This window comes from Ammospiza nelsoni, chromosome 7, assembly GCF_027579445.1.
Source record: "Ammospiza nelsoni isolate bAmmNel1 chromosome 7, bAmmNel1.pri, whole genome shotgun sequence".
Lineage (NCBI taxonomy): Eukaryota > Metazoa > Chordata > Aves > Passeriformes > Passerellidae > Ammospiza > Ammospiza nelsoni.
In genome coordinates this window covers 23620343-23641926 of record NC_080639.1, presented here as the reverse complement: position 1 = coordinate 23641926, position 21584 = coordinate 23620343, and the positions used below count along the sequence as shown (strand labels likewise).

Sequence of the window (21584 nt, the reverse complement as noted above, 5' to 3'; positions counted from 1 at the left end):
CTTTGCAAATGCTTTTTCCTTTCCTGTGTCCAGGCCTAACTAACGTAGTCAGGAAAGAACAAGCTGGTATAGAACACTGCCTGAGTGCAACACAAAGGTTACTGTAACTTTGATACCAAGAAGGCCCAAGTCTGCTGCTCAGCAGCTTGTTATGGGCCTGTGTCAAGTAACATTTGAACCAACATCAGTGAGAATAGCATCTTGCACCACTTTCCACGGGAATAAATGATTCCTCCATGAGCTGAAGAAAAGGAAAGCAGACTCAGAGCACCACTGTCCTTCCTAGTTACTCCACTGCAATTATTTCCATAGTCTTTCAGAGTATTTGCCATAGAATTGAGGTCAGCATGACCTGTGCTGGATTGAAAGTTCCATTCATCTGTTTGCTTCTCAATTCTGAAATTTCAAGATGTGTCCTTATGGTTTTTATATTCTGCAATATGATAAAATGCAGCAGATACAAGTCATTATAATCAACACACTGAAACAGGACATGTACAACATTGCTGGTAAAGGATTAAAGCAAGCCTCAGGTATAACTAGGAAAGTACATACCAAATTCAAGACATACTAACAGTGTTAAATTCATCAGGCTTCATACCCTACTGCCTTTTACAATCAAGAAAAAAGGGAAGCATAAGACACTTTTACAATTATTTCAGCAAAGGATGAACTGTCAACTGAACTTCAGCTAGGAGTTTGTGCAAATTTGTCATGGCATTTTGACAGTCATGGAGTCCATGAATGAGACTGTGTTGCTGCAAGTGGTGTATGCATACACACATTATATATATATATATATATATATATATATATATATATATATATAATATTTGTTATTTATATATTTATTATTATTTTTATAAATATAGTCTAGCACTGAACTTGTAATTTGCTATGGGAGAGTGACCACACCCCCATAAATGTGATTCTCCTCCATGAGCAAAGCCACCAAACTGAATAGAAGCAGGCAAAACTACCAAACTGTACAGAAGCATCCAGGTGTTATTAAAATTGCAATACAGTTTTAAAGCATGAGCAAGATCAGTAGAAACTTTTTAAACCATCAGACTCATTGACTCATTATGTAAGGAGATGTCACTTTTCAGCACTTGCACATATCGGCCTGGTTTCGCTCTCATCTGGTGGTTCTGCATTCATCTGCACAAGCTGAAAATCTGTCCACAAGTTTTATATATTTCAACATTGCACAGAACTGACAGACCAGAAGACAGCAGTGTATAATGTTGGCAAAACTTCTCTACCTAGGGCTTTTCCACAGAGCACCAGGGAACAAACTCTGCTTGGTCTGCATGCTACAACACGCAAACCAATTTTCTTTGGATTGTAATGAGACAGCATGTAGCATGTATGAGACTACAAATGACATTCCCAAAGTCTTCTAAATGACTCCCACCACTCTACAGGGTTCCCTAGAATGAAACACAGAAGCTCAAATCTCGTTAGAAAAGAACTGGAGTTTAACTTCATTGCCTCTAAAACGTCTGCCTCCTGCCTCATTTCTCACTGGGAGGGGAGCGTGGCCTGGCTGCAGCGCCTGCAGCCAGGGTGTGACAGCAGCAGATTTACCAAAGACTTTCATTAGTTCAACTGTTTCAGTGCAGTAACACACACAATGACACCTCCAGGACAGAAGCTCTCATGGAAGGCTATGAACACTGCAGTGCTGTAAGTTTGCCTTATACCCAGCAAAAGTGATTTAAAGTAAGAGCTCCGAGATAAAGGTGTGTGCAGGCAGCACCGAGGACAACATGCTACTTTTGACATTTCTCAGAGATGATCCTGCACCATTAGAGAGCCATACTAAAGCCCACCACATCCAGTATTTTTGGCCAAATGTTCACTACAACATATCCTGCATAGCTGACATTAAAAGTCCATTTTCTCCAGGTTTATGATGTAATACAGTCACACACAGGATAGCCTTGCTCTTCAGGAAAAAAGGAGTGGTCTGTCATGCTTAGAACAATTTGTACAACTTTATTCTATGTAGCACATAGAGATTTACACCCATGAACAGGACAAATTACAATCAGTTTAGTATGACAAAAGCAGCTATGTTTAACTCTTGGGAAAGATGGAAACAAGAACAGCTCACCGGGCCAGTGAATGGTTCAGACAGATACCTAACACCACCTTTCCTGCCGCTGCTTTACTACAGAAAATGCTGCTAAGATGGTACAGACAAATCAAGACATTCCCAGTTGATAAGGAAACACTAGCAGCAGAAAACACAGCTTGACAAACAGCAAGAAAAACACACAGTTTCTCTCATTTGTTACCCTTTTGCCCCTGGAATTGTGTGTGTTCAAGTATATACACATAAAGGAGTTCTACATACATTATTTTATATCTGTGTATCTCATATATTCAAATCCTGAATTAAATTACAGGCTGTTTGAACACTATGGGTTAAGACATTACCACCTATTTTTTTTTTCCTCCACAAGCCTTTATGAGCTTCTATTTTGAAAATATCTGCTACAAAGAATACTAGGAAAATGTTGACATTTGGACAATTTTATCCTGGAAAAGGTAAGAAAGTAATAATTTTTGTCTTTAGATAACTCCAAAATCCTAACCTATTTGGTTAGGATTGGTTTAGCTTGGTTTAGCTTCCTAGAAGTTAGAGGGAAGCATTTTCTGCTCACATTTCCCTTCAGTACATCCTTTATGTTTCCCAGTACTCAGTGGCTGTGCCCCCTTGACACATTTTTCTCTCTCTCAATAGACAATTTTTATGCACAAGAGTGAAAAAGGAGCATTGCTTCATTTCTTAAGGAGAATTTTAGATTTTACAGTAAGACAAAAATCACTTACTTCATTACCAGAATGCTTAATGAAGCGATCCCTTTTCCAGCATCATTTCAGGGAACTGGGACTAGGATACTCCAGAGCACAATGCTTAGTATAGTACAAATACTATTTAATCCCATTCACCTCGGATCAAGCAGGGTTTGTTAGCATTTGCTCACCACCAGTCTCAACAGATCCAGGCTATTTCTAGCAAAACCATTCTGGTGTTTAATGAAAGCCAGTTTGGGCATCCATGGCCTAGAGAAGCTGATTTTAGCCCTGTTTAAAGCACAAAGTTGCTGAACATTCAAGACAATCTATGGGTGAATTTTGAATTTTGAATTTTAAGCCCTAGAAAACAGGAGTATGACACATTTAAATTAGAAGTAGCAGCAGTAGTAAGAAAATCTAACCAATTAGTAAATGTAATGCTCTTTATGCAAGGTTATGAAAAATGTAAATATTTTCCTAAATGCAAGTGATCAAGGGCGCACAGATGAGAAGGAGCTCTTTCATACATTAAGGCAATTCACTACAATACTGTGAACACAGCAAATCTGGGGACTTGATAAAACAGCAAGAGTTTGCTAAAATCTGCATAGGAAAATCCAGCACATGAGCCTACTTTTATAGATTGTAGTTTGCTTCTCCTTACGAATAAGGAAAATGGTATTCCTTCAGTAGGATGAAATTCTCAAATTTGTAAAGGTAGGCCTTTAATTAAAACTGAAGATTCATCCACAAAAATAAGAGCAAGACTTCCAAGGGCAGGTAATTTCTGGTGGAGCTTCCCAATAGATGTCTAGCTGCACGTTAGGAATTATTTGCCTGCACTGACCTTTGATGGCCTGAATGTAGCACCAGGTCAACTAAGAACAGCATGGAAAGCTGAAAGCTTTCAAACATTACTGATTGGGTGTGTTAACATGGAAATTCAACTCCTGATAAAATTGTCAAGTAGAAACAGCGCTTTCTAAGATATCTAAGATGTGCAGAGGGTGAAAAGAGTGGTACAGGGATGCCAAAAAGGGTGGTTAGAGCTACTGGTCTGATAAAATGGCTTTGGTGCAGTACCAAATAAAGAACAAAGATGGCTTTGCTGGTCTTGCTAGAAGCTCAGCTTTCAAGTCAACCTTTCCCTCAGTTTGGCTGAAAAGATCCAAGTGCAACAGAGGCAATTGTGGAGCCACAGACCAAGATAGCATTTCAAGGAATAGCTTAGGCTGGCATTACCCCAAAAAGCAGCATCCTTGCCCCTATGGCTGCTTACTCTTCCTCCTGGTGTCTCCCCCTTGCTCATCAAAAGAACAAGGAGAATTTAAAAAAAAAATTAAAAAAAAGAAAAAGGAAGTTCAGACTGCTTCATTTACCAATGGTGCTGACTCATGAAAGTAGTAACAAAACAGCACTAGACTGTCAAACTATTCAGAACTGCAAAAACAACCAATGTTGTTTTTTCATACACAAAGTAAGAGAACTGCAGCAAACACACATGGTACCTCTGTTCTTACAAGAAAGGCAACAAGCAGCCTGCAAAAACTGCTCTGCTAAAAATAAGTTAAATCCTCTGTACCTACCACAGGCAGCAGAGTTGCTCTGGCCTTAGGGTCAAATTTTCATTACAGCCTTATCTGAAACAAACCCAAGTCAGTCTTTTCTCATTCTTTAAAGGATGATGCTTTGGTAGATGCTTATCACTTATTAGATCCAATACTTTCTGACTGTTGACTTTTTACAAATGACAATCTTGTCCAGAATCCTTGTGCATGCAATTCAAAAAAATCCCATGCTATATTACTTTATTATTTCCTGTTCTTCTTGATAGCTGTAATTTATATTGAATCATACAAACAAAAGTTGTTGTAAGTCACTTCTACAGCCCGCATCAATTTTTCTCACATATTGTCTTCTAATTAAAAATTTCACTCTTGATTTGAACCAAGACAAAACTTTTTTTCTTTTGCAAACTACTGTTCTAACTCATGCAGCTTTTTAACTCAGATTTTGAATTCTAAGAGAAAAGTGATTTTAAATGGTTAAGAATATCATTCAGATGGCAGAAAGTCAAGCCATACGATAGGATGTATTCTAAAATTAAATTGTTTGTGACTTCACAGTGAATGATAATGAACAATCCCTTTTACACCCAGAAACTTAGTTCTGAAGATCAGTTACAAAGATTTAGCAGCTGTATGCTAAGCAAATGTGGGATGCCATTCCTTGGTGCATCCAAATAGCTGCTGGGGAAATGTCTGACTGCACAATGAATCATTGTCAATTCTGAAATGAAAAACACAGGAATTAGATAACACCTAGGAAAGCTTCCAGACGTACTAATACAACATTAATAATATATGAGAAATTCAACTGCCAGGCAGAACTGGTCGTGGCAGTGCAGGAGCAGTCTGACTCAGGCATGTGAGTGGCTACAGCTACAGCAGAGACCATCCAAGGAGTGCTCCAGCAGCCACCAAAGGGCTCAGAAGCCCCTGCAGCCAGCAGGCCACGATCAGCACGGCTGGCGCAACAGCTGCAGCACCTGTGGGAGACAGCCTCCACCTCTGGGTGGTGAAGGGACACGTGGCTTGAACCACGTTTGGTGCTATGTGTGGATGGATGACAAACACTAGTCAGGAATAAACCTGTTCTTTCGGGCACAGAGCCCAACTCATGCACAGTTTTAATAGTCATGCTCTTATCCTTGGTACAAGAATTCAGCAGAGGAATCATACCTCTGAACACACCAGAAAGTTACAGATGAAGGAAAATACTTGTAATAAGCACATCTGGAATTGATAACTAACTTTAAAATGCTGCAGTGAATGGGAATCTGTCCAGCCATTGGCTAACTTTTGAAGACAAATTAATCACTTGCCTCTGCTAACTGCACAACCCCAGTGCATAGAAACTGCTTTCAGGTTCATCTTACACTGTGGACAATTTCAAGGAATCACATTTTCAATAAGTACCTTCAACTGCACTTTTCTTAGCAGTAATTCTACCTTTGCAGCTTATTCATCATCACAACAGTTGGATATTTAACACTAATACTCTTGTACACCAGCACTGGTTCACTACAGAAGTCACCATAAACTGAATGATGGTGTATTGCATTTCCTTTAAAAAAACAACAAAAACCTAAAAACAAACAAACAAAAAATCCCAAATATTTGAATTTTGAATTTATGCAATTTAATTTGATTTCAAAATTTAAATGGGACAACAGAATAATGGAGTACAGACTTCCCAGAAAAAAAAGAAAAAAAAAAAGAAAAAAAAAAAGGGGAAACCCCTAAACCCTAAGGAAGTTCATTCATAGGAAAGATAAGGACATAAAACCACTAAAGATAAGCCGATTAAATTTCTGTAAAATCTTAGCCACTGAACTTCAGGGAGTTATTCCTGTTCTCAGTAATATTTCATAGTTGACTGCCTTTCTGCCCAACAAACATCTGCTCAAATAAATTTAACGTACCTATTGCTAACAGTAAATCAACCTTTGAAAACTAGAGTTCTTTGAAAACTATTGCTTCAACAATCCAGTTTCTTGCCAAAATGAACTTTGCCACTGCTAATTATCTGGAAATAGCAATAATAGCGTTCAGGTGAATGTTCTCACAGACCATAAAGAAACTACTTACACAGTATGTGACAGGCAGAACTTGAACACAGTTCTAGCATTCCAAATAATCTGCTCTATCCTGAGCTTCAGGGGACAGACAAACATAGACTTCTATGTAGGTATGTGTGCATGTGTATATAATTTTTTTTTCAAGATATTTAGTCCTAATTGCTGTAGTATTGGAACCACTTGTAGGTGTTAGTATATTTCTGTGCAAAATGAGATGTAGGAAACTAATATTAACAAGTACCTTTTGAAGAGTCAAACCTTAACAATTTAGTTAAGATTATCCAATATATCAGTGACCAGGACCATTTTGAACTTCAGGTCACCATCTTAATCCTTATGAATAACCTTTATAGGTGCGGCTGACCTTGGACTTCTACTGCTATCCAGGACAATGACACAACACAGCACTTATTTCAGGGAATGAAGAAGGTGGAGATGGATTCAGTCATTTTGAAAGAGAGTCAACAGAGAAGTGTCACACCAAAATAATGGTTTTTGTCAGAAAGATAAGACACACAGATAGGCTAAATGTTTCTTTACATCATCTAATATACTGAAATCCAACCCCTACATTAATAATACTAAAACAACAAAGTGGCAACAGAAACTGTAAACCAGAAAGCACCAAATCGTCAAGAGCCTCAGAGCAGGGAATTCCCAACAATTTACCAGAATACACAAAGAACAGTTACATGAAAATCCAGAGTGCCTTTTACAATGACTATACCAGTCTGCAGCCCTTAGTGACTGAGACCATGACACTGCACACCTGAGAGATCTAAGAACATTATGTTTGCTGGCAGTCTGACAAAGTCTGCTTCCAAAGTTAACATGATTTGGTTACTACAGCAATTAAAATATTGACCTAATGCTGAAACAATGACTTCCTTAACCATTTCCAACTTGCATTAGCTTCCACAGCATTGTAGAATATTGTATCTGGGAATGGGAGCAGCTCTTAGAGCACATTAAAAAAAAAACAACTAAAAAGCCCCTGCATTCTTCTACTGGTGCACATTGTGCACCTTTAACCAGCTGAAATTCTATATACTGAATTACATCTTAGTATTATTCACCATTAAAATTACTGAAGATTTCAAATGTATTCTATAGCTCCTCAGTACTGCAGGATATAACTTGTTCTCTCATCTCAAAAAATGTCCCTACTTCTGGAATATTTACATGTATCTGTATGCATTGGAGGCATTGATACCCTAAGACGATAAAGAAATCTTATAATTTATATTTTTGTAAAGTGAAACATTTTTCTGAAACCCCAGTTTTGCTAAGTGTTTCTCACAAGTAGCATTCAGAGATATATCTCCTGGAATGCTAAACAAAAACAAAAAAAATGCCCCTATTTCAAAGGTTAGTAGACAATTCTATTTAATACCTGTCTCAATTTTTTTTTTTCCAAATTACACAGAAGTATTTTTCAATAAGCACAAGTACTATCATAATAAGGAACATGCAAACCAAACAGACTGGGTGGAATAATATTAAAGCAATTTAAATGCCATTTGATTCTGAACTAGAGTTTAACACTAACCCCATGATATATCAACTATTCAACTCAGGTTTCTCCTAGGGGAAATTCAGAAGTATTCTGGTTCTCTGTCTCAAAAAGCACTTTTTGATGTCAGCAGTCTCACCCCATGCAGTGGCACCACCGGCTATGTAAATATGCGCTGGCACAACCAAGAGTCTTAAAATTCAGACCCACAATTTTAAACTCTTCTTGAACTTATCTGGAAGACAGACCACTAAACACTTCAAAGGATCTTGTCTGCTGGTGGTTGCTTTCACACAGATAGAAATCCATGGAATTGTGTGCTGGCTCTGCCAAAGCCCAGGTTTATCCAGCGTGGCTGCTGCTTTCCCGGGCTCGCAGGAGGAAAGCCCCTGGCCAGGGCATGGCACAGCCACCATGTCCCTCCTCTCCCACAGCACAGCCACAGGTGTTAACACAGACTTGTACTGTATGTTACTTCTACACTACGTACTTCAAAGAGTTTCATGTTGTAATAGGTTATTTAAAACCTTGGCTGAGCAATTAGCTAAGCTAAGCCAGAACAGCACACATGCATGTGGCAATGCAAACAGTTCCAAATGGGTCACCGTGGCCGTGCTCAAAGGTGGGCACACAGGTGACACACACCTACCAGTCTCCTGCAGCAGCTGGAGTGGCAGGGTCTCCCCCACACCCATAGAAGACCACCAAAATATCTGCTGCACTACTGTTTAAAGCATTATTAGCAAATTGTACACATAGGCAGAACAGAAAGACTTGAAATTCCTTCATAATTTCATACATGAGATCTCCTCTGCAACACACCAACCATCTTTTTGGTGCTCAGCTAAAGAGCACTCCACAGCCTGGGCAGCATTGCACCTGGGGATGCCCAAGAGACAGCACTGTTTCCAAAGCAGGAAAAAACAACCTATGGTCTTGAAAGAGGCATCACCAACTTAAAAAATAAATAGCAATATCTACCCCTTACTCTTAAAGTGGGTTAAGTACAAATAAAATACAGAGAAATACAGAGCCTCAGATCAGAGTCTCTTCTCCAAACACAACTTGAGGTGCCACGGTTGGACAGTAACCAGTCCCCCTGAGAAGACTGGGGGTTATGTGTCACATGCCTGCATATTAGGTAAAGGAAACTTCCCACTCCTGTACTACTATATTGTTCGGGGTTTCTTTCATCCCTCCCTTTTAAGAATTCTGTATTTTTATTTGTGGACCTGTTAACAAGGACCTGCATTTGATTTTACCCTTGCCTGCCTGGTGTTTGGAGTGATTTTGGATTGTTGCAGTGGCACAAGCACAACCTGATAAAGTTTCTGCAGGTCAAGTAAAACTTAAAGCAGGATTGTGAATCACCTCAAAGTAGCCAAGAATCTATGAACACTGCTTCAGATTTTCAAAGATAACTGGATAATCCTTTACCAAGTTTCAGCACCCTTCCTGGAAGCTGTGGTAAGACCACAGGCATGAGAAGTGCCCTGTGGTGACAAACAATCCTGAGAAAAGCTCTCTTGTAACACTCATCCAACTCCCACCTGAATCCTTAGATTTCACTTCTCAAGCACAGTAAAAATGGAAGTGCCATATACATACCTTGAATATCCTAAAGGGCTGAATTCTAACATTGTTATGCTGTAATACCCAAATGACAGAATATATGAGCTGTAGTTAACCAAAGGACTCATGTTTCCACTTTATTGAACAAAGCACCATATGGCAGAGGAGATTCTGATCTGAGAAAACAATAGAAGTAAGGAAAGAAATAAATCCCCTTCTCATCTGAGCAGAAAAAACCCCACACAATAAGGTGTGAAAGTGCCATTGCCAATAAGAGACACTGTAAAGAAACAGAATCAATGGTGAAATAAAGTTACACATATTTAGCTGCAGTAAAGAAGCATTTCATTGCACAAGCAGGTAAGCCTAGACTAAGTTCAGGCTAGACTAAGTTTGATGTTCATCCTGTCCTGGTGCTTCTGCTGTTCTTCCACAAAGGAACATGAAGCCCAAAGGAGGCTCCCCAGAACAATGTGTTGCTTGTTTCCACTGCAACCTCACAAAGTTCTACAATTCTATCAAACAAGTAAACTCTAAATATCCACTCTATTTGACACATCATTTTGCTAGAGCAGAATACTTTAAACAAATAAGACACACATGAGTGATTTCCTAAACAATTATAGTTAAGCGTACAGCATGGCTTTTATGAGGACATATGAACAAAAAGGTATTATTATAAATCATATTATGTATTTATACATTTCTGTAATTATCAGCTATTATTTTGCAACAGACCCTAGAGCTGATACATCCCTACACTCCACCATAAATTCGAAAAAAAGACATTGTTGAAATGTTGTAACTATATTTTTGTTTTAAAGAGCTTCTAAGACTTCAAAATACTTGCCAGATATTTTTAAGCCAAGACATCTTAGTGCACAGGTTAAGTTCTTAAAATTGGTACAGAGTTTCACTATTAAAAATCAATTTGCATAAAGAGTAATAAAAGTTACTAAACTTAAATTCCTAGAAATAAACGAACTCAAAATGCCACAAACCCAGGTATTCTTGAATTTGTTTAAAGCAGTCTCTCACCAGCATTCAATTACTTCAGCTGCAGTTTAAAACTACTTTGTGAGTCAATACACAGCTGCAGCTACACTGCCTTAACTGAGTCTCTTGAGGGATACAGCTAAAGCTGTGCTAATCACAGTAACCAGCCCTTACAGCACATGATTTTTTTGTTGTGTGTATGTTTCCTAAGTTGCTGGGTTAGGAGGCTTGTGCTTATCTAATCCATGGTTCCCCTCCTCGTTTCTCCTCTATTTCTAACTCATCCCTTCCCTTTCCTGTTGCATCAGCAAGCTGCAAATACAGTGGCTTCTGCAGGGCTGTTATAATTACTACAGTACACTGCAATTCTGAAACATATGCAAAATAACTCACAATTACTTCAACAAGGCTCAAGAACTTTCAAATGTGCTTCTGCTGGTTTTTTGAAATACTTCTGACCAACACCTCTTCCAAGATCAAAACATCTCCATGCACCTCCTCATTAGGATTACAGATTTATAAGCCTGCACACTGCCCCCCAAGTAAGATGTTTTAAAACAACTGGCTGTAGGAAAGGAGAAAAACATTCATAAGAAGTTGGAAACAGATCCGTGAGGGAAATCCACTAGAGGTTCCTACTCTCCACTGACTTCTTTTGACCGCCTCGTGCAACAAACAAAGGTCAGTTTCAACCACACATTTAAAACAGGGAAAAGCTTACCGAAATGGTTATAATGTCAAATGATCATTATTTTTATTTACTTGGTTGCAGCACTGTGCGGATGTTTTAGGAGCCATCTCAAGCTTGCAGGAAAGGATTTTCCACTCCCTTCCTTCCTTCCCCTCTCCTCCCCGCCAGCAGTTACAGTTTAAAGGATCTAACTATTCTGAAATGTGTTAACTCAAGCAATTTTTTTAACAGTTGGAAGTTTCAGGGGAAAAAAAATGAACCCAAAACAAAACAGCAGATGTTCAAGACACAGACTTCTATCTTCCCTTCCATGTGAAACTAAATGGCAAAGACACATACTTTAAACAATAACACTTCCAAAGAGACAAAAATATATTATTCACCCTGTAAGAAATACTAAACAAAAACTTCAAATTGCCAAATACAGATAAGACAATTATATCACTTTTTATAATCTAGAACATCATACCTGAACAAGATAAGATGTTTCCTTTTATTTCTTTCATTCACATTTTGCTACAAGTATAGAAACCCACTGACTGAGTAGTTTTGCTCCCTTGAGAATAAAGCAGAACTTCACAAACAATCTTATAAATGCACTGAAAAAATTAAAGTAGCTCGTACTTAATGTAGGAGTTCAGTTCTGTGAAACCTAGGTAGATCCTTTAACATTGTATACAACGTAATGGGAAACAGCCCGTCACGTCAAGTCGGTGATACAAAATTACAATTCTTATAGTTCTCAGAAAAAGAAACAAAAAGAAACTAATCCCGTTTGTTTCTGTAACCACAGATATCTGCTCAACCCGCGGCACCTCAGCCTCCCCCCGCCGCAGCACCATCCGCACACACAGGAGGGGTTGTGTCAAACCCCTCTGGGCACAGACTGCTCCGAGGAGCTGCATGTTCTGAGTTAGGACCATGCCCAGGGCTTGCAAGTTTAATGAGGTTCCTTCTCACACACGCAGACACCACACACAGCGCCAACTGGGAAATCATAAAGTAGGATTGCAGGTGTAACTTCTCGATAGGTTAAACTTATAGACAGAGTGAAAGGCTAATCTACACTTTTAGCCTCAGACTGGCAAAAGCTTTCATTAGAAACCAATCCTAAACTTCAACTTTTAGAAAACCTAACCTGCCACACAGCACTTGGTATTACCAGAGCTACACGAAAAGATTGATCAAAAGCTTTGTCTGTCCCTCCATACACAGGCCAAACCTCAAATCAGTGTTAAATTCCTCACGTGCAGCTACACCCAGTTAATCTTCTCGAAAGCAGCAAACTATGTAAATCTCCTCATGCTGGCAAGACAAACATTACACTCATCTAAATGCAACAAGAATCACCCTTACAGGGCAAAGCTGTTAAAAGGCACAGAGACACCGGGCTGAGCACCCAGGCCGTGCTGGTAGGACCCTGCACTCGTGTCCTTCCCAGGCCTCCAGAGCTGCTTCTCGCTTCCTCCTGGAGAAACCTGAGAGCAGAGGAACCTCCCTGCACAAAGCAATTTAAAATCCCTAATCAAATAGCTGGAGTAGCTCTGTAGATTCAAGGAGCAGATGGCAGGAGAAAGCCTAATTTTCCATTTACGATAATTTTACAGAGTGTAGAAATATTTACTTCAGAGGAGCGCCTCCCGATTTACATGAGAATGACAAAAGTGGGAGGAGGGACAGAGAATCATCTTGTTCTCAACAAACCAAGAGCTAAAAAAGCCCGTATTAAGCAGAGTATTGTATGTCATTTTGTTTCCTTTTCATTACAGATGCACACACGTGCATTCTTTACAATAGCTCAAATAACCTTGATAGCAAAAGTCTTAGCTTATACCTTTTACAGACAGGATATACGGCTATGAGTGTTGTGATAGGTTATTACTGCAGATATTGTGTGGCTTTCATTCTTTAACAAGACCTACATCAGCATTTCAAATTAGTTCTCAGATGAGCTGTCACTCATTTAAGCAATGCCTCAATTTTAAGCCTGGTAAGAGTATTTTTAATATGCCTGTCTGTCCATAATGTAGGGAATCCTTTTGAGCAGAGACCACATTTTAGTATTCTTACAAGTACTCTAGAAGAGAGAAGATGATCAGACCAGTCAAATCTGACCTGAAATTGAGAATGTTAACTCACTCCTACATGTCAGAGATGCACAGTGTAGATACAACAGGTAAAAAACATAATATTATAGGTACAGATTTGTTTATAAAACAGAACAGAGTTATTTGGGAAAACAAAAAGAGAATATGGGTAAAGATCTGAACCTACTCTACCTACATGGCATTTGTCAGTGTTTTAAATTAAGGTAGAAATCCACATTATATTACAATGTCTTAAAAATAAATCAAGTCAGTGTCACCTTGCCTTTTATCAGTTAATCACTCATTTTTTCAATCTGCTATAGACTCTTAAAAATTAAACAGGATAATACTAAACTGGAAGTGTTCTTTTATTATTCTGATATGCATTAAAATACCAACAGAGACATACAAGCTGATCAAAACATTTTAATTTCTCTTATAAGTTATTTAAAATTGTTTCAGCTTCATATATGACACACTGTTAGCGTAGGAAATCCAGTTATTCCTTTTACAGTCATTGGTTGAGAACTTTTCCTACAATAACAGTACCTAGTGTCTCAGGCTAAAGCTGAACTACAACGCAATTGTCTGAATATGGGTTACACAGAGCATACAGGGACTTAATCTCAACTTTTTTTAATTATCATGGGTTGAAAAACTAGGCTTGCAGTGCTGTTCAGCACTATTTGACATCAGCACACCCCTGCAGGTGAAGTCTGAGTGAAAGGGAGATGAGAAAGCCAATGGCTAATCGACGTGAGTCTATATGAATGAAGCTAATAGGCATTTTCCATGGACTTATGGAGAAAAGCACAGACCCTGGCTCCTTATGTAGGAAGTGTTTGAGCAGAGAATAGCTACACACTAACAAAAGAAACCTTTGGTACCCAGGGTCTTAAGCCCACATAATACCCCTGCATTCATTTCTTTCTCTGCCTGTTGGGGAAAAAGGGTCTGTTTGTTTTTCTGATTCACTTGGCCCTTTTAGCTCTTTGAATCTAAGGAGTGCACTGTGAAAAGAAGAGCATCTTATCAGCCTGCTCCAGACCAGCAGGCAAACTCACATCCGCACATAAAACACAGCCCTGCCAGCACGAGGCCTGGCCCCGCTGCCCTCGGCTCCTGCCAACACCCTGCCCCGCACCCGACACGCTGCACAGCCACACAAGGGGCCTTCCCTGATTAATGGTCCTCTCAGGGACAGCACGGAATTCTATCTGATGCACTGGCTTCATTTATAAATATGCAGGAGCACCAGACAAGATGATCAGCATGGGCGTATCCAGGACATCTATTAACAACAAACCAAAACCAGTGCACACAATAAGCATGTTTTGTTATGTATGGACTTGAACACTTTGACTACAAGATGCAAAGATAACTCCATGCACTGCTGGGCAGCATCTGCAGAGCGCTGCTGAGATAACACACCAGTGATTCTTATCAAAAAGATATTTCTATAAAATAACAAGGAGAAAAAATGAAATAGCAATTTTTACTTAACCTTCAAGAAAATATCAGTCCAACTTTCACTGTTAAGCAGGTTAGCTACACAGACCATATGTCATCCCAACAATACACCAAGAGATCAAAATTTCCAAGCCTATGTCCTCATGATTTATATGAAGCCCTCCGCTGTGTGCAGCAGTGATATCTGATTTCCTATTTCTACCCTTAATGTATTCTGACCTCAAGCAAAATAGGACGAACTTCCCCAGTATTGCTGACTGAACCTGTCAAATTACTCCTTTCAGCTACTAAGTGCAGCAGACGCAGAAGGATTTTTTCTCACCTGGAAAGAAGCCTGCCATAGTATTTTTGGCATGCTTTGTCAAGCCGGTAGCTTGTCAGTGACATCTACTCCATTTACCCTCTGGCACACACACAGAGTACACTTTCCCATTAATTTGAAATGTAAGGGGTTTTTGTTTCTTTTTTAAATTTAATAGAAGAGTCAATGAAAAATAACACACTAAGCAGTAAATAATGTAAGATTAATACCAACATTGCATCTTGTGTGCGTAAAAGTGCAGCCAAAGACAAACGGTCCAGCAAGGTTGTAACAACTATTTCAAATATTTTATTTCCAGCGACTAAACAAACAAACAAAGAAATACCTCTTTCAGTACAGCTCCATAGATGCGAGTGCTCCGAGCTTATCAGAGAGATCACTCTGCCCGTAAAATGTCACAGGCTCCCCCCCGTGCCCCCCTCGGGGGGAGCTGGGGCGCACCCGAAGGGCGGCGGAGGTTTTCTGGAGCGCTGTTTGAAAGAAAAAATGTGCCCGGATCCCCTCTCTCATTTCACGCCGAGTGAAAAACATCCAGCCCCAAGTTTCGCTGTTGCGACACCGGCTCCTTTCTAACCTGTTGCCGAGCCCGGCGGGGCCGCCCCGCACCGCCCCGCACGCCCCGCGAAGGTGACCCGGCTGCGGCCGCCCCAGCACCCGCCAAGGTCACGGCGCGGCTCTTCAGAGAGGTTAAAAGCATTAAAAAGGAGAAGAGAGTTTCTTTTTTCAAATACCAGCTCTCGCGAAGTGAGCAGGCTGCAAGCCGCAACTCACGCCAGTCGCCACTCCTCTCCCCACTCCTCCCCCAGCACCTCGGGGCCGCGGGGGGGGACGCGGGGGTGCCACAAACCCGCACACCCCCTCCCTTACCTGCTTCCGATAGGGGGTCCGACCGCCGCCCGCCGCGCTGCTGTTGCTGCTGGGGAAGATCATCGCCCCGCCTGATCCCCCGCTCCCCCTCGGGATGGGGAGCAACTTTGGCGGCCGCCGGGCTGCGGCGCGGCGGGGCTGCAGGGCGCTCTCCGCCTCCGTGCCTTCTCCTCCGGCTGCGGCTCCTCGAACCCTTCGCTCGGCCCCCGCCCTGCCCGACCCCGCTCCGCGTCGACCCTATCCCGCGGCGGCCGCCCAGGCTGCCATGCACGGGCCCCCGCTGACCGCCGCCGGCTGCCCCAGCCCAGCCCAGCCCGGCCCGGCCCGGCCCAGCCCGGCCCCACCTCCCGCCGGCCTCAACCACCGCCCAGCAGGGGGAGGGAGCGGGCGGGGGAGCGCCGAGCGCGGCGGGGAAGCGCGGAGCGGGCGCGGTGCTCGCGCCCCGCCCCGTCCTGCGCGGGGAGGGGGGGCGCGGAGCGGGGCGCGGCGCCAGGGGAGGCGCGGAGCGGGGCGGCGGGCGCGGACCCCCCCGCGCAGAGCAATGGTTGCGCCTGAGAGGGGCGCGGGGGGGCGGCGGGCCGCGTGCCGCGCATTCCGCCGCGGGGCGCGCCCGGCGGGGTCCCGAGCCCCGAGCGGCCGGAGCGGGACATCCCGCGGAGCCCCGGCTGAGCGCGGACAGACAGCCGCGCCCCGTGCACCCCCACACCGCGCGGCTGGCCGCGCCGAGGCGACAAACACCGCGCCCTTCAACTCTCCTAAGTTTTTCTTGACTAGGGATGGGGAGGGGGGAGGAACATCCGGTCACAGCCCTCTCCGGTGCCTCAAGGCTGCATTTGGGAAGTGAAGGGAAATTCTTCAGTTTCTTCACGAAATTTAGGCCTAGGAAACGCTACAGTTCTTAGGCTCCAAGACAGGGACGTATGGAGACAAGGAGTTTCCAACTTCACTCCTGGTACTCTGCACTGTTTACATTACTATATTTACATTACCCACTGATGTTGACAATCTAGTTTCTAAGAAAGTCCAGAGCTGTAGCTCTGCCAGGCCACCGACTGATCAGTGACAACTGTAGAAGAACTTTGCCACGGACATGCATCATCAGGCACCTTTTGGTTTCTCTTCCTCTTTCTGACAATACGGTGGCCCCGATCCCATACACCCCAACACGGCCATAGGAAACAGCTGGGAAGAAACAGAAAATTGCCAGATAGTTCATTACTGAAAAGCCAACTAACATCTGAAAATGCTAGTACTTACAAAAACATATAATCTTCAATTACTGACTTCCCTAGAAATAATCTCTAAGTATTTTGGTATCCTAATATATTTTTACAACAGATCAGAGCCCATCTGAATACAGAAAACAACAAGAAAGCACCAACACTTGGCAGAACTACATTCTGCATAACTTTCCTTTTTTCTGTCTTTCAAGTCCTAAAATGGATCTCATTCCATTAGGTCTCAATTTGATAACACAAGTTTAAGGCGTACTCGTACTGGATGAAAAGCACTGCAGCCACATGGTGATCACTGGCACTGGAGATTATTTGATGGAATAAGTTTGTACCAGCTGACTTTATGTCAAGTCAGGCACTGTCTGTCTGTACTACCCTAACTTCATGTTGGATCACGAACAGTCGTATTCCCACTGCTGGCATAAAGCTAATGCCAGAGGCTTAATGCTAGGGTAAATTCAGACTCCCTGGCCTGGTTAAGGCCTCATGCCTGCTTCACAGCAACATCAGTTGGCATCAGTGCTGCAAAAGCAACAGTTTTGCAACTGATTCTGGATTAAACCTTTTTTTTTTTTCTCTCTGATCAGGTTAATTTTTTTCCAGATTATTTCCTTTGTTGGGTTCAGCATGTGGCTTTGTGCTGCTGCTTGCGCCAGTGTAATGGAGGAGGTAGCAGAGAGCAAAAATAGGCAGGGGCGAGAGGGTGGATAGGAGGGCTTGCTTTGGCAGCAGTACTGGATTATATTGGCTTAAATGTTCGTGTACCTGTGGCTTAATTTGACAGAAGTGTAGCTGTGTACTCATGCCTTCCTGAGATGTGGCACACACAGCAGTCGATCTGTGCTCCAATCTGACTCATTTCAGAACCCTTGGTCACAGATGTCACAATCAGACTCAGTGCTGGAGAACTGTCTTAAAGCAGTACAAACTGGAAGAGTGACAGGCCACTTCTCCTGCTCAGATTTCTATTCCCAACTGAAAAACAAGAAAAATATTTTCTGGACAGTGTTGCAGTCACCCCAAAGGGGTGACAAAGTCTGCTCGACCTACGGGAGGGCTTTGTTAGCTGGAGATGTGTATAGTGACCACACCTTCCCCTCGCAGGGAAAAGCTTTTCAAAAGCCATCAATCATCCCTTGCTTCCTTCCCTCTCCTCTTCCTGCCCCACCCCCAGGGAAGAGGCTGCAGGGATGTAAACACTATATGCTCGATTGGGTCTCAGTCACTGTCACACCGGGGAAGGCTCTCAAGAATATTCCAAAGCAGTATCTGAAACGCTGCCGTCTTGCTCGCTCTGCTGTCACATGTCCCAAGGCTTCCTGTGATTTGGACATGATTTCCCTCTCTTAGATTCAGTATGTGACCCATTTCTCTCAGTTACTAGTACTCTCTTTCCTTACATATTAGGAAAACACATAACAACAAATATGATCATGTAAACATCTACTAGATCACAATCTAACAGTATCTGATTATTTATTTTTGTTAAGGAAAAACTCATTACAGAATTTTCTGGGAAGAAAACTTGATATAATTTCCTAAGTGATAATGTGCCTATCAGCATTATCTGCTGTTTTTAAAAGGCTTAATTAATCTGTCTCCATTTTGGTCTCAAACAGGGAAATAGCTGCCTTCCAATAGATTTGACAATGTTATCAAGAACACAGAGCCAGACTCCTTACAGCAGTGTGTCTGGAGAGAAAGGGACAGCAAAGCTAAATTGAAACAAGCAAGTTTCTGACTGGACATCAGGACAGACAGACATTGCTCCAAGAGGCTGTGCACTTCCCTTCTTGAGCATTTCCAAGACCAGAATACACACAGCCCAAAGCAACCTGACCTGATCATTTTGCTGATGCTGAGGTTGTACTAGAGAACCTCTGAGGTCCCTTCCAATTTGAAGCTATGCTCATATGGAAAAGCTGCTTTGCTCTTATTCCTGAACATGGGCAAAATTATTTCTCTGTAAAACCCTGTACTTGAGATTATGTTTAAAAAGCTCGAGAGAAGTGCCTGGACTTTTCAGTCCTTGTGCAGTGATATATCAGTTCAAGTACTGACAAAAGTTTTCCTACATATTTTCTGAGATGCAAGAAGCATGCCTTGTTTGCAAACAACAGTCTCAGTCTTACTGACTTAGCAATGCCAAAACTGAGATGCCTAATCTGTAAAACGTATGCAAATATAATCATAAAAATCATATTTTCAAGGACTTCGTTATTAACTGCATACAACAGGTGTGAGCAGACTTGCAGGTAGCCAGGTGTATTGCTGCTTGCAGTTATAAATGAGCAATTCCTTTTGATCCTGAGGGAAAAAGGTGACCACAGGGTCTAATAGTGCCTCCTCTACAAATCATTCAGAGCTTCTTTAAGTTACCCAGAGTTGCTTATTCAGGAAAAAAGGGTAAACTTACAAGCAGCTTTGATGCATTTCAGAAATACAATGTAACAATTTACATGTTGTGTTTTGTTAGTTTGCTTGTAGGTTTGCAGAGAGATGGTTATAAATACAGAAAGAAAGACTTGTCTAAAAACCTTGAGACAGAATCTTTCCAGTAATGCTTATCAATCTTAACAAACAGTAGACTGGCAAAACTAAGCCATAATTTTAAAAACAGTTCTACGCATTTAAGCTGCTCCTTTACCATTTCTGTTCTAAATCAAATTCATGGCTCCCCTTACTTATCTCAAAATTCAACCAAAGTAGCTATTTCCCCTGAGGGCATTCAGTGCCTCTGCAGGGCAGATGGTCTCTCAGCCCTGGATCTGCTTTAAATGGGAAACTTACAGTCTATTGCAAACCCTGTGAGTCCAGACTGGATCTCCTGAATTTCCTTACAACTCTGCTCTCCTGACCACTTCAGGGCCTTCTGAAGAACCACTGTGGAAAGGTGACTGTGGGCACCTCATTTCCCCATCCTGAGGGTACTGAGGAGACTGTTGCCACACTGTTCAGTTCCCTGAGCATCCATCCTCTCCTCGCACATGGTCATATGGAGAAAGATAAAAACCAGAGTAGGCAGGAAGCTGAGCCTCAACAATGCAAAAATACTTTTAAATACCCTATGCAAGCTAAGGAAGCAGAATGTAGGGCTGAACTTTGAGAGATATTAAGCATTTCCTGTAAAGTGTTAATAAAGGGATACATGAAGCTGAGTATCAAACAGAAGCAGATTTTTAAATTTTGGCTTTAATTCATCTATTAGAACTTAAAGCATGAAAAGAATTTTTAACAACCAAAGGAACACAGTAAAGTTCATTACACGGGAAGCTCCTTCAGAGATAAGTTATCTCATAATTAATTGTTTTTATTTAAGCATTCCCAGTATGCAGGTAATAAAAGAAATCTGTATCTAGCTAAGGGAGGAAGAGGAGAAGTCAGTAGAAATGGGACATAGTAATGTTGTGAACATGCCAAATACTTAATATATAAAATCTTCTGTAAATTTTCCTTTGTATTAGAAAACAAACATTATTATGAAACAATGACTTCTGCAGAAGTATATGATCTACTAAGAGTGAGGCATTGCATACACAATGAGAAGCTGTTGTTTAAGAATGCAGTCTTCAAAATACTCACATGAATATATTCAACAATAAGAAAAAAATCCCCATGATGATCTCAAAAGGGAAAACAAATAATCTTTTCCAGCTGTACCATTTCAAATACTGGTACCAAAATACCAAATTACTTATACTCTACACTAGAATACAAAAAAAAAATAGTCACTCATTATAAAATATGTGTGCACAATCACTGTAACATTTTCTTTTTAATCTGAACGCATCAGCTCATTCTCTCTGGGAGTCCTCCAACCTGTCTTTGATTTTCCCATCACCTATACTGCAGAGGTTTTTCCCTTAAATCCAACAGCTCACTGTGAAAAAAGAGCAGTCCTGTGCTCCCTGCAGTGCTCACAGAATGCATCCGCTGTAGCCACTGGGGTTGTACCTCCAGTGATATGCTTTGACTCCTGTTCATTTTGGCTTGCTGTTCATTCCTTCCATGCTTCCTTAAATGTTCTTGGAAAGACACTAAATATAAATTGCACAATTATACATAATTGTTGCCATTCCTTCACTGATGACTGGTATTAAGAATATGAACATAGTGAGCAACACAATCTCCTGCTAATGCCATGCCAGCATTTTATATTATGGAAAGCACTATTTATTATTTGAAAGACACAACAAGATACTTTATGGAAGCATTTCCACTGTCAAACAAATGCCTTTCCTAAATATACCCTGTATATTCTGGGAAGCACAAGTATGAAACATAATTACTGTAAAGGATTACTATGTAAGAGAAATTTAAGGAGGCTGCTCATAATCAGTAATTAAAACACAAGACAAAATCCAATCCTCATTTGTGGAATGA

At 41.4% G+C, this 21584-nt stretch overlaps 1 protein-coding gene across 9 annotated transcripts in view; it reads right to left on the bottom strand.

Moving 5' to 3' along the window:
• RBMS1 (RNA binding motif single stranded interacting protein 1) overlaps positions 1-21584 on the bottom strand; it is a 142654-nt gene that overhangs the window by 74929 nt on the left and 46141 nt on the right. The window contains exon 1 of one of the 9 annotated variants that reach the window (XM_059475498.1): positions 15967-16248. The exons of 7 other annotated variants lie outside the window; for them this stretch is intronic. In XM_059475498.1, coding sequence (XP_059331481.1) covers positions 15967-16029 — 63 coding nt within the window. In that variant the 5' untranslated portion in view covers positions 16030-16248. Of the gene's footprint in view, positions 1-15424; positions 15615-15966; positions 16249-21584 lie in introns of those variants that run through there. One more of the 9 variants, XM_059475501.1, reaches the window with a different exon arrangement.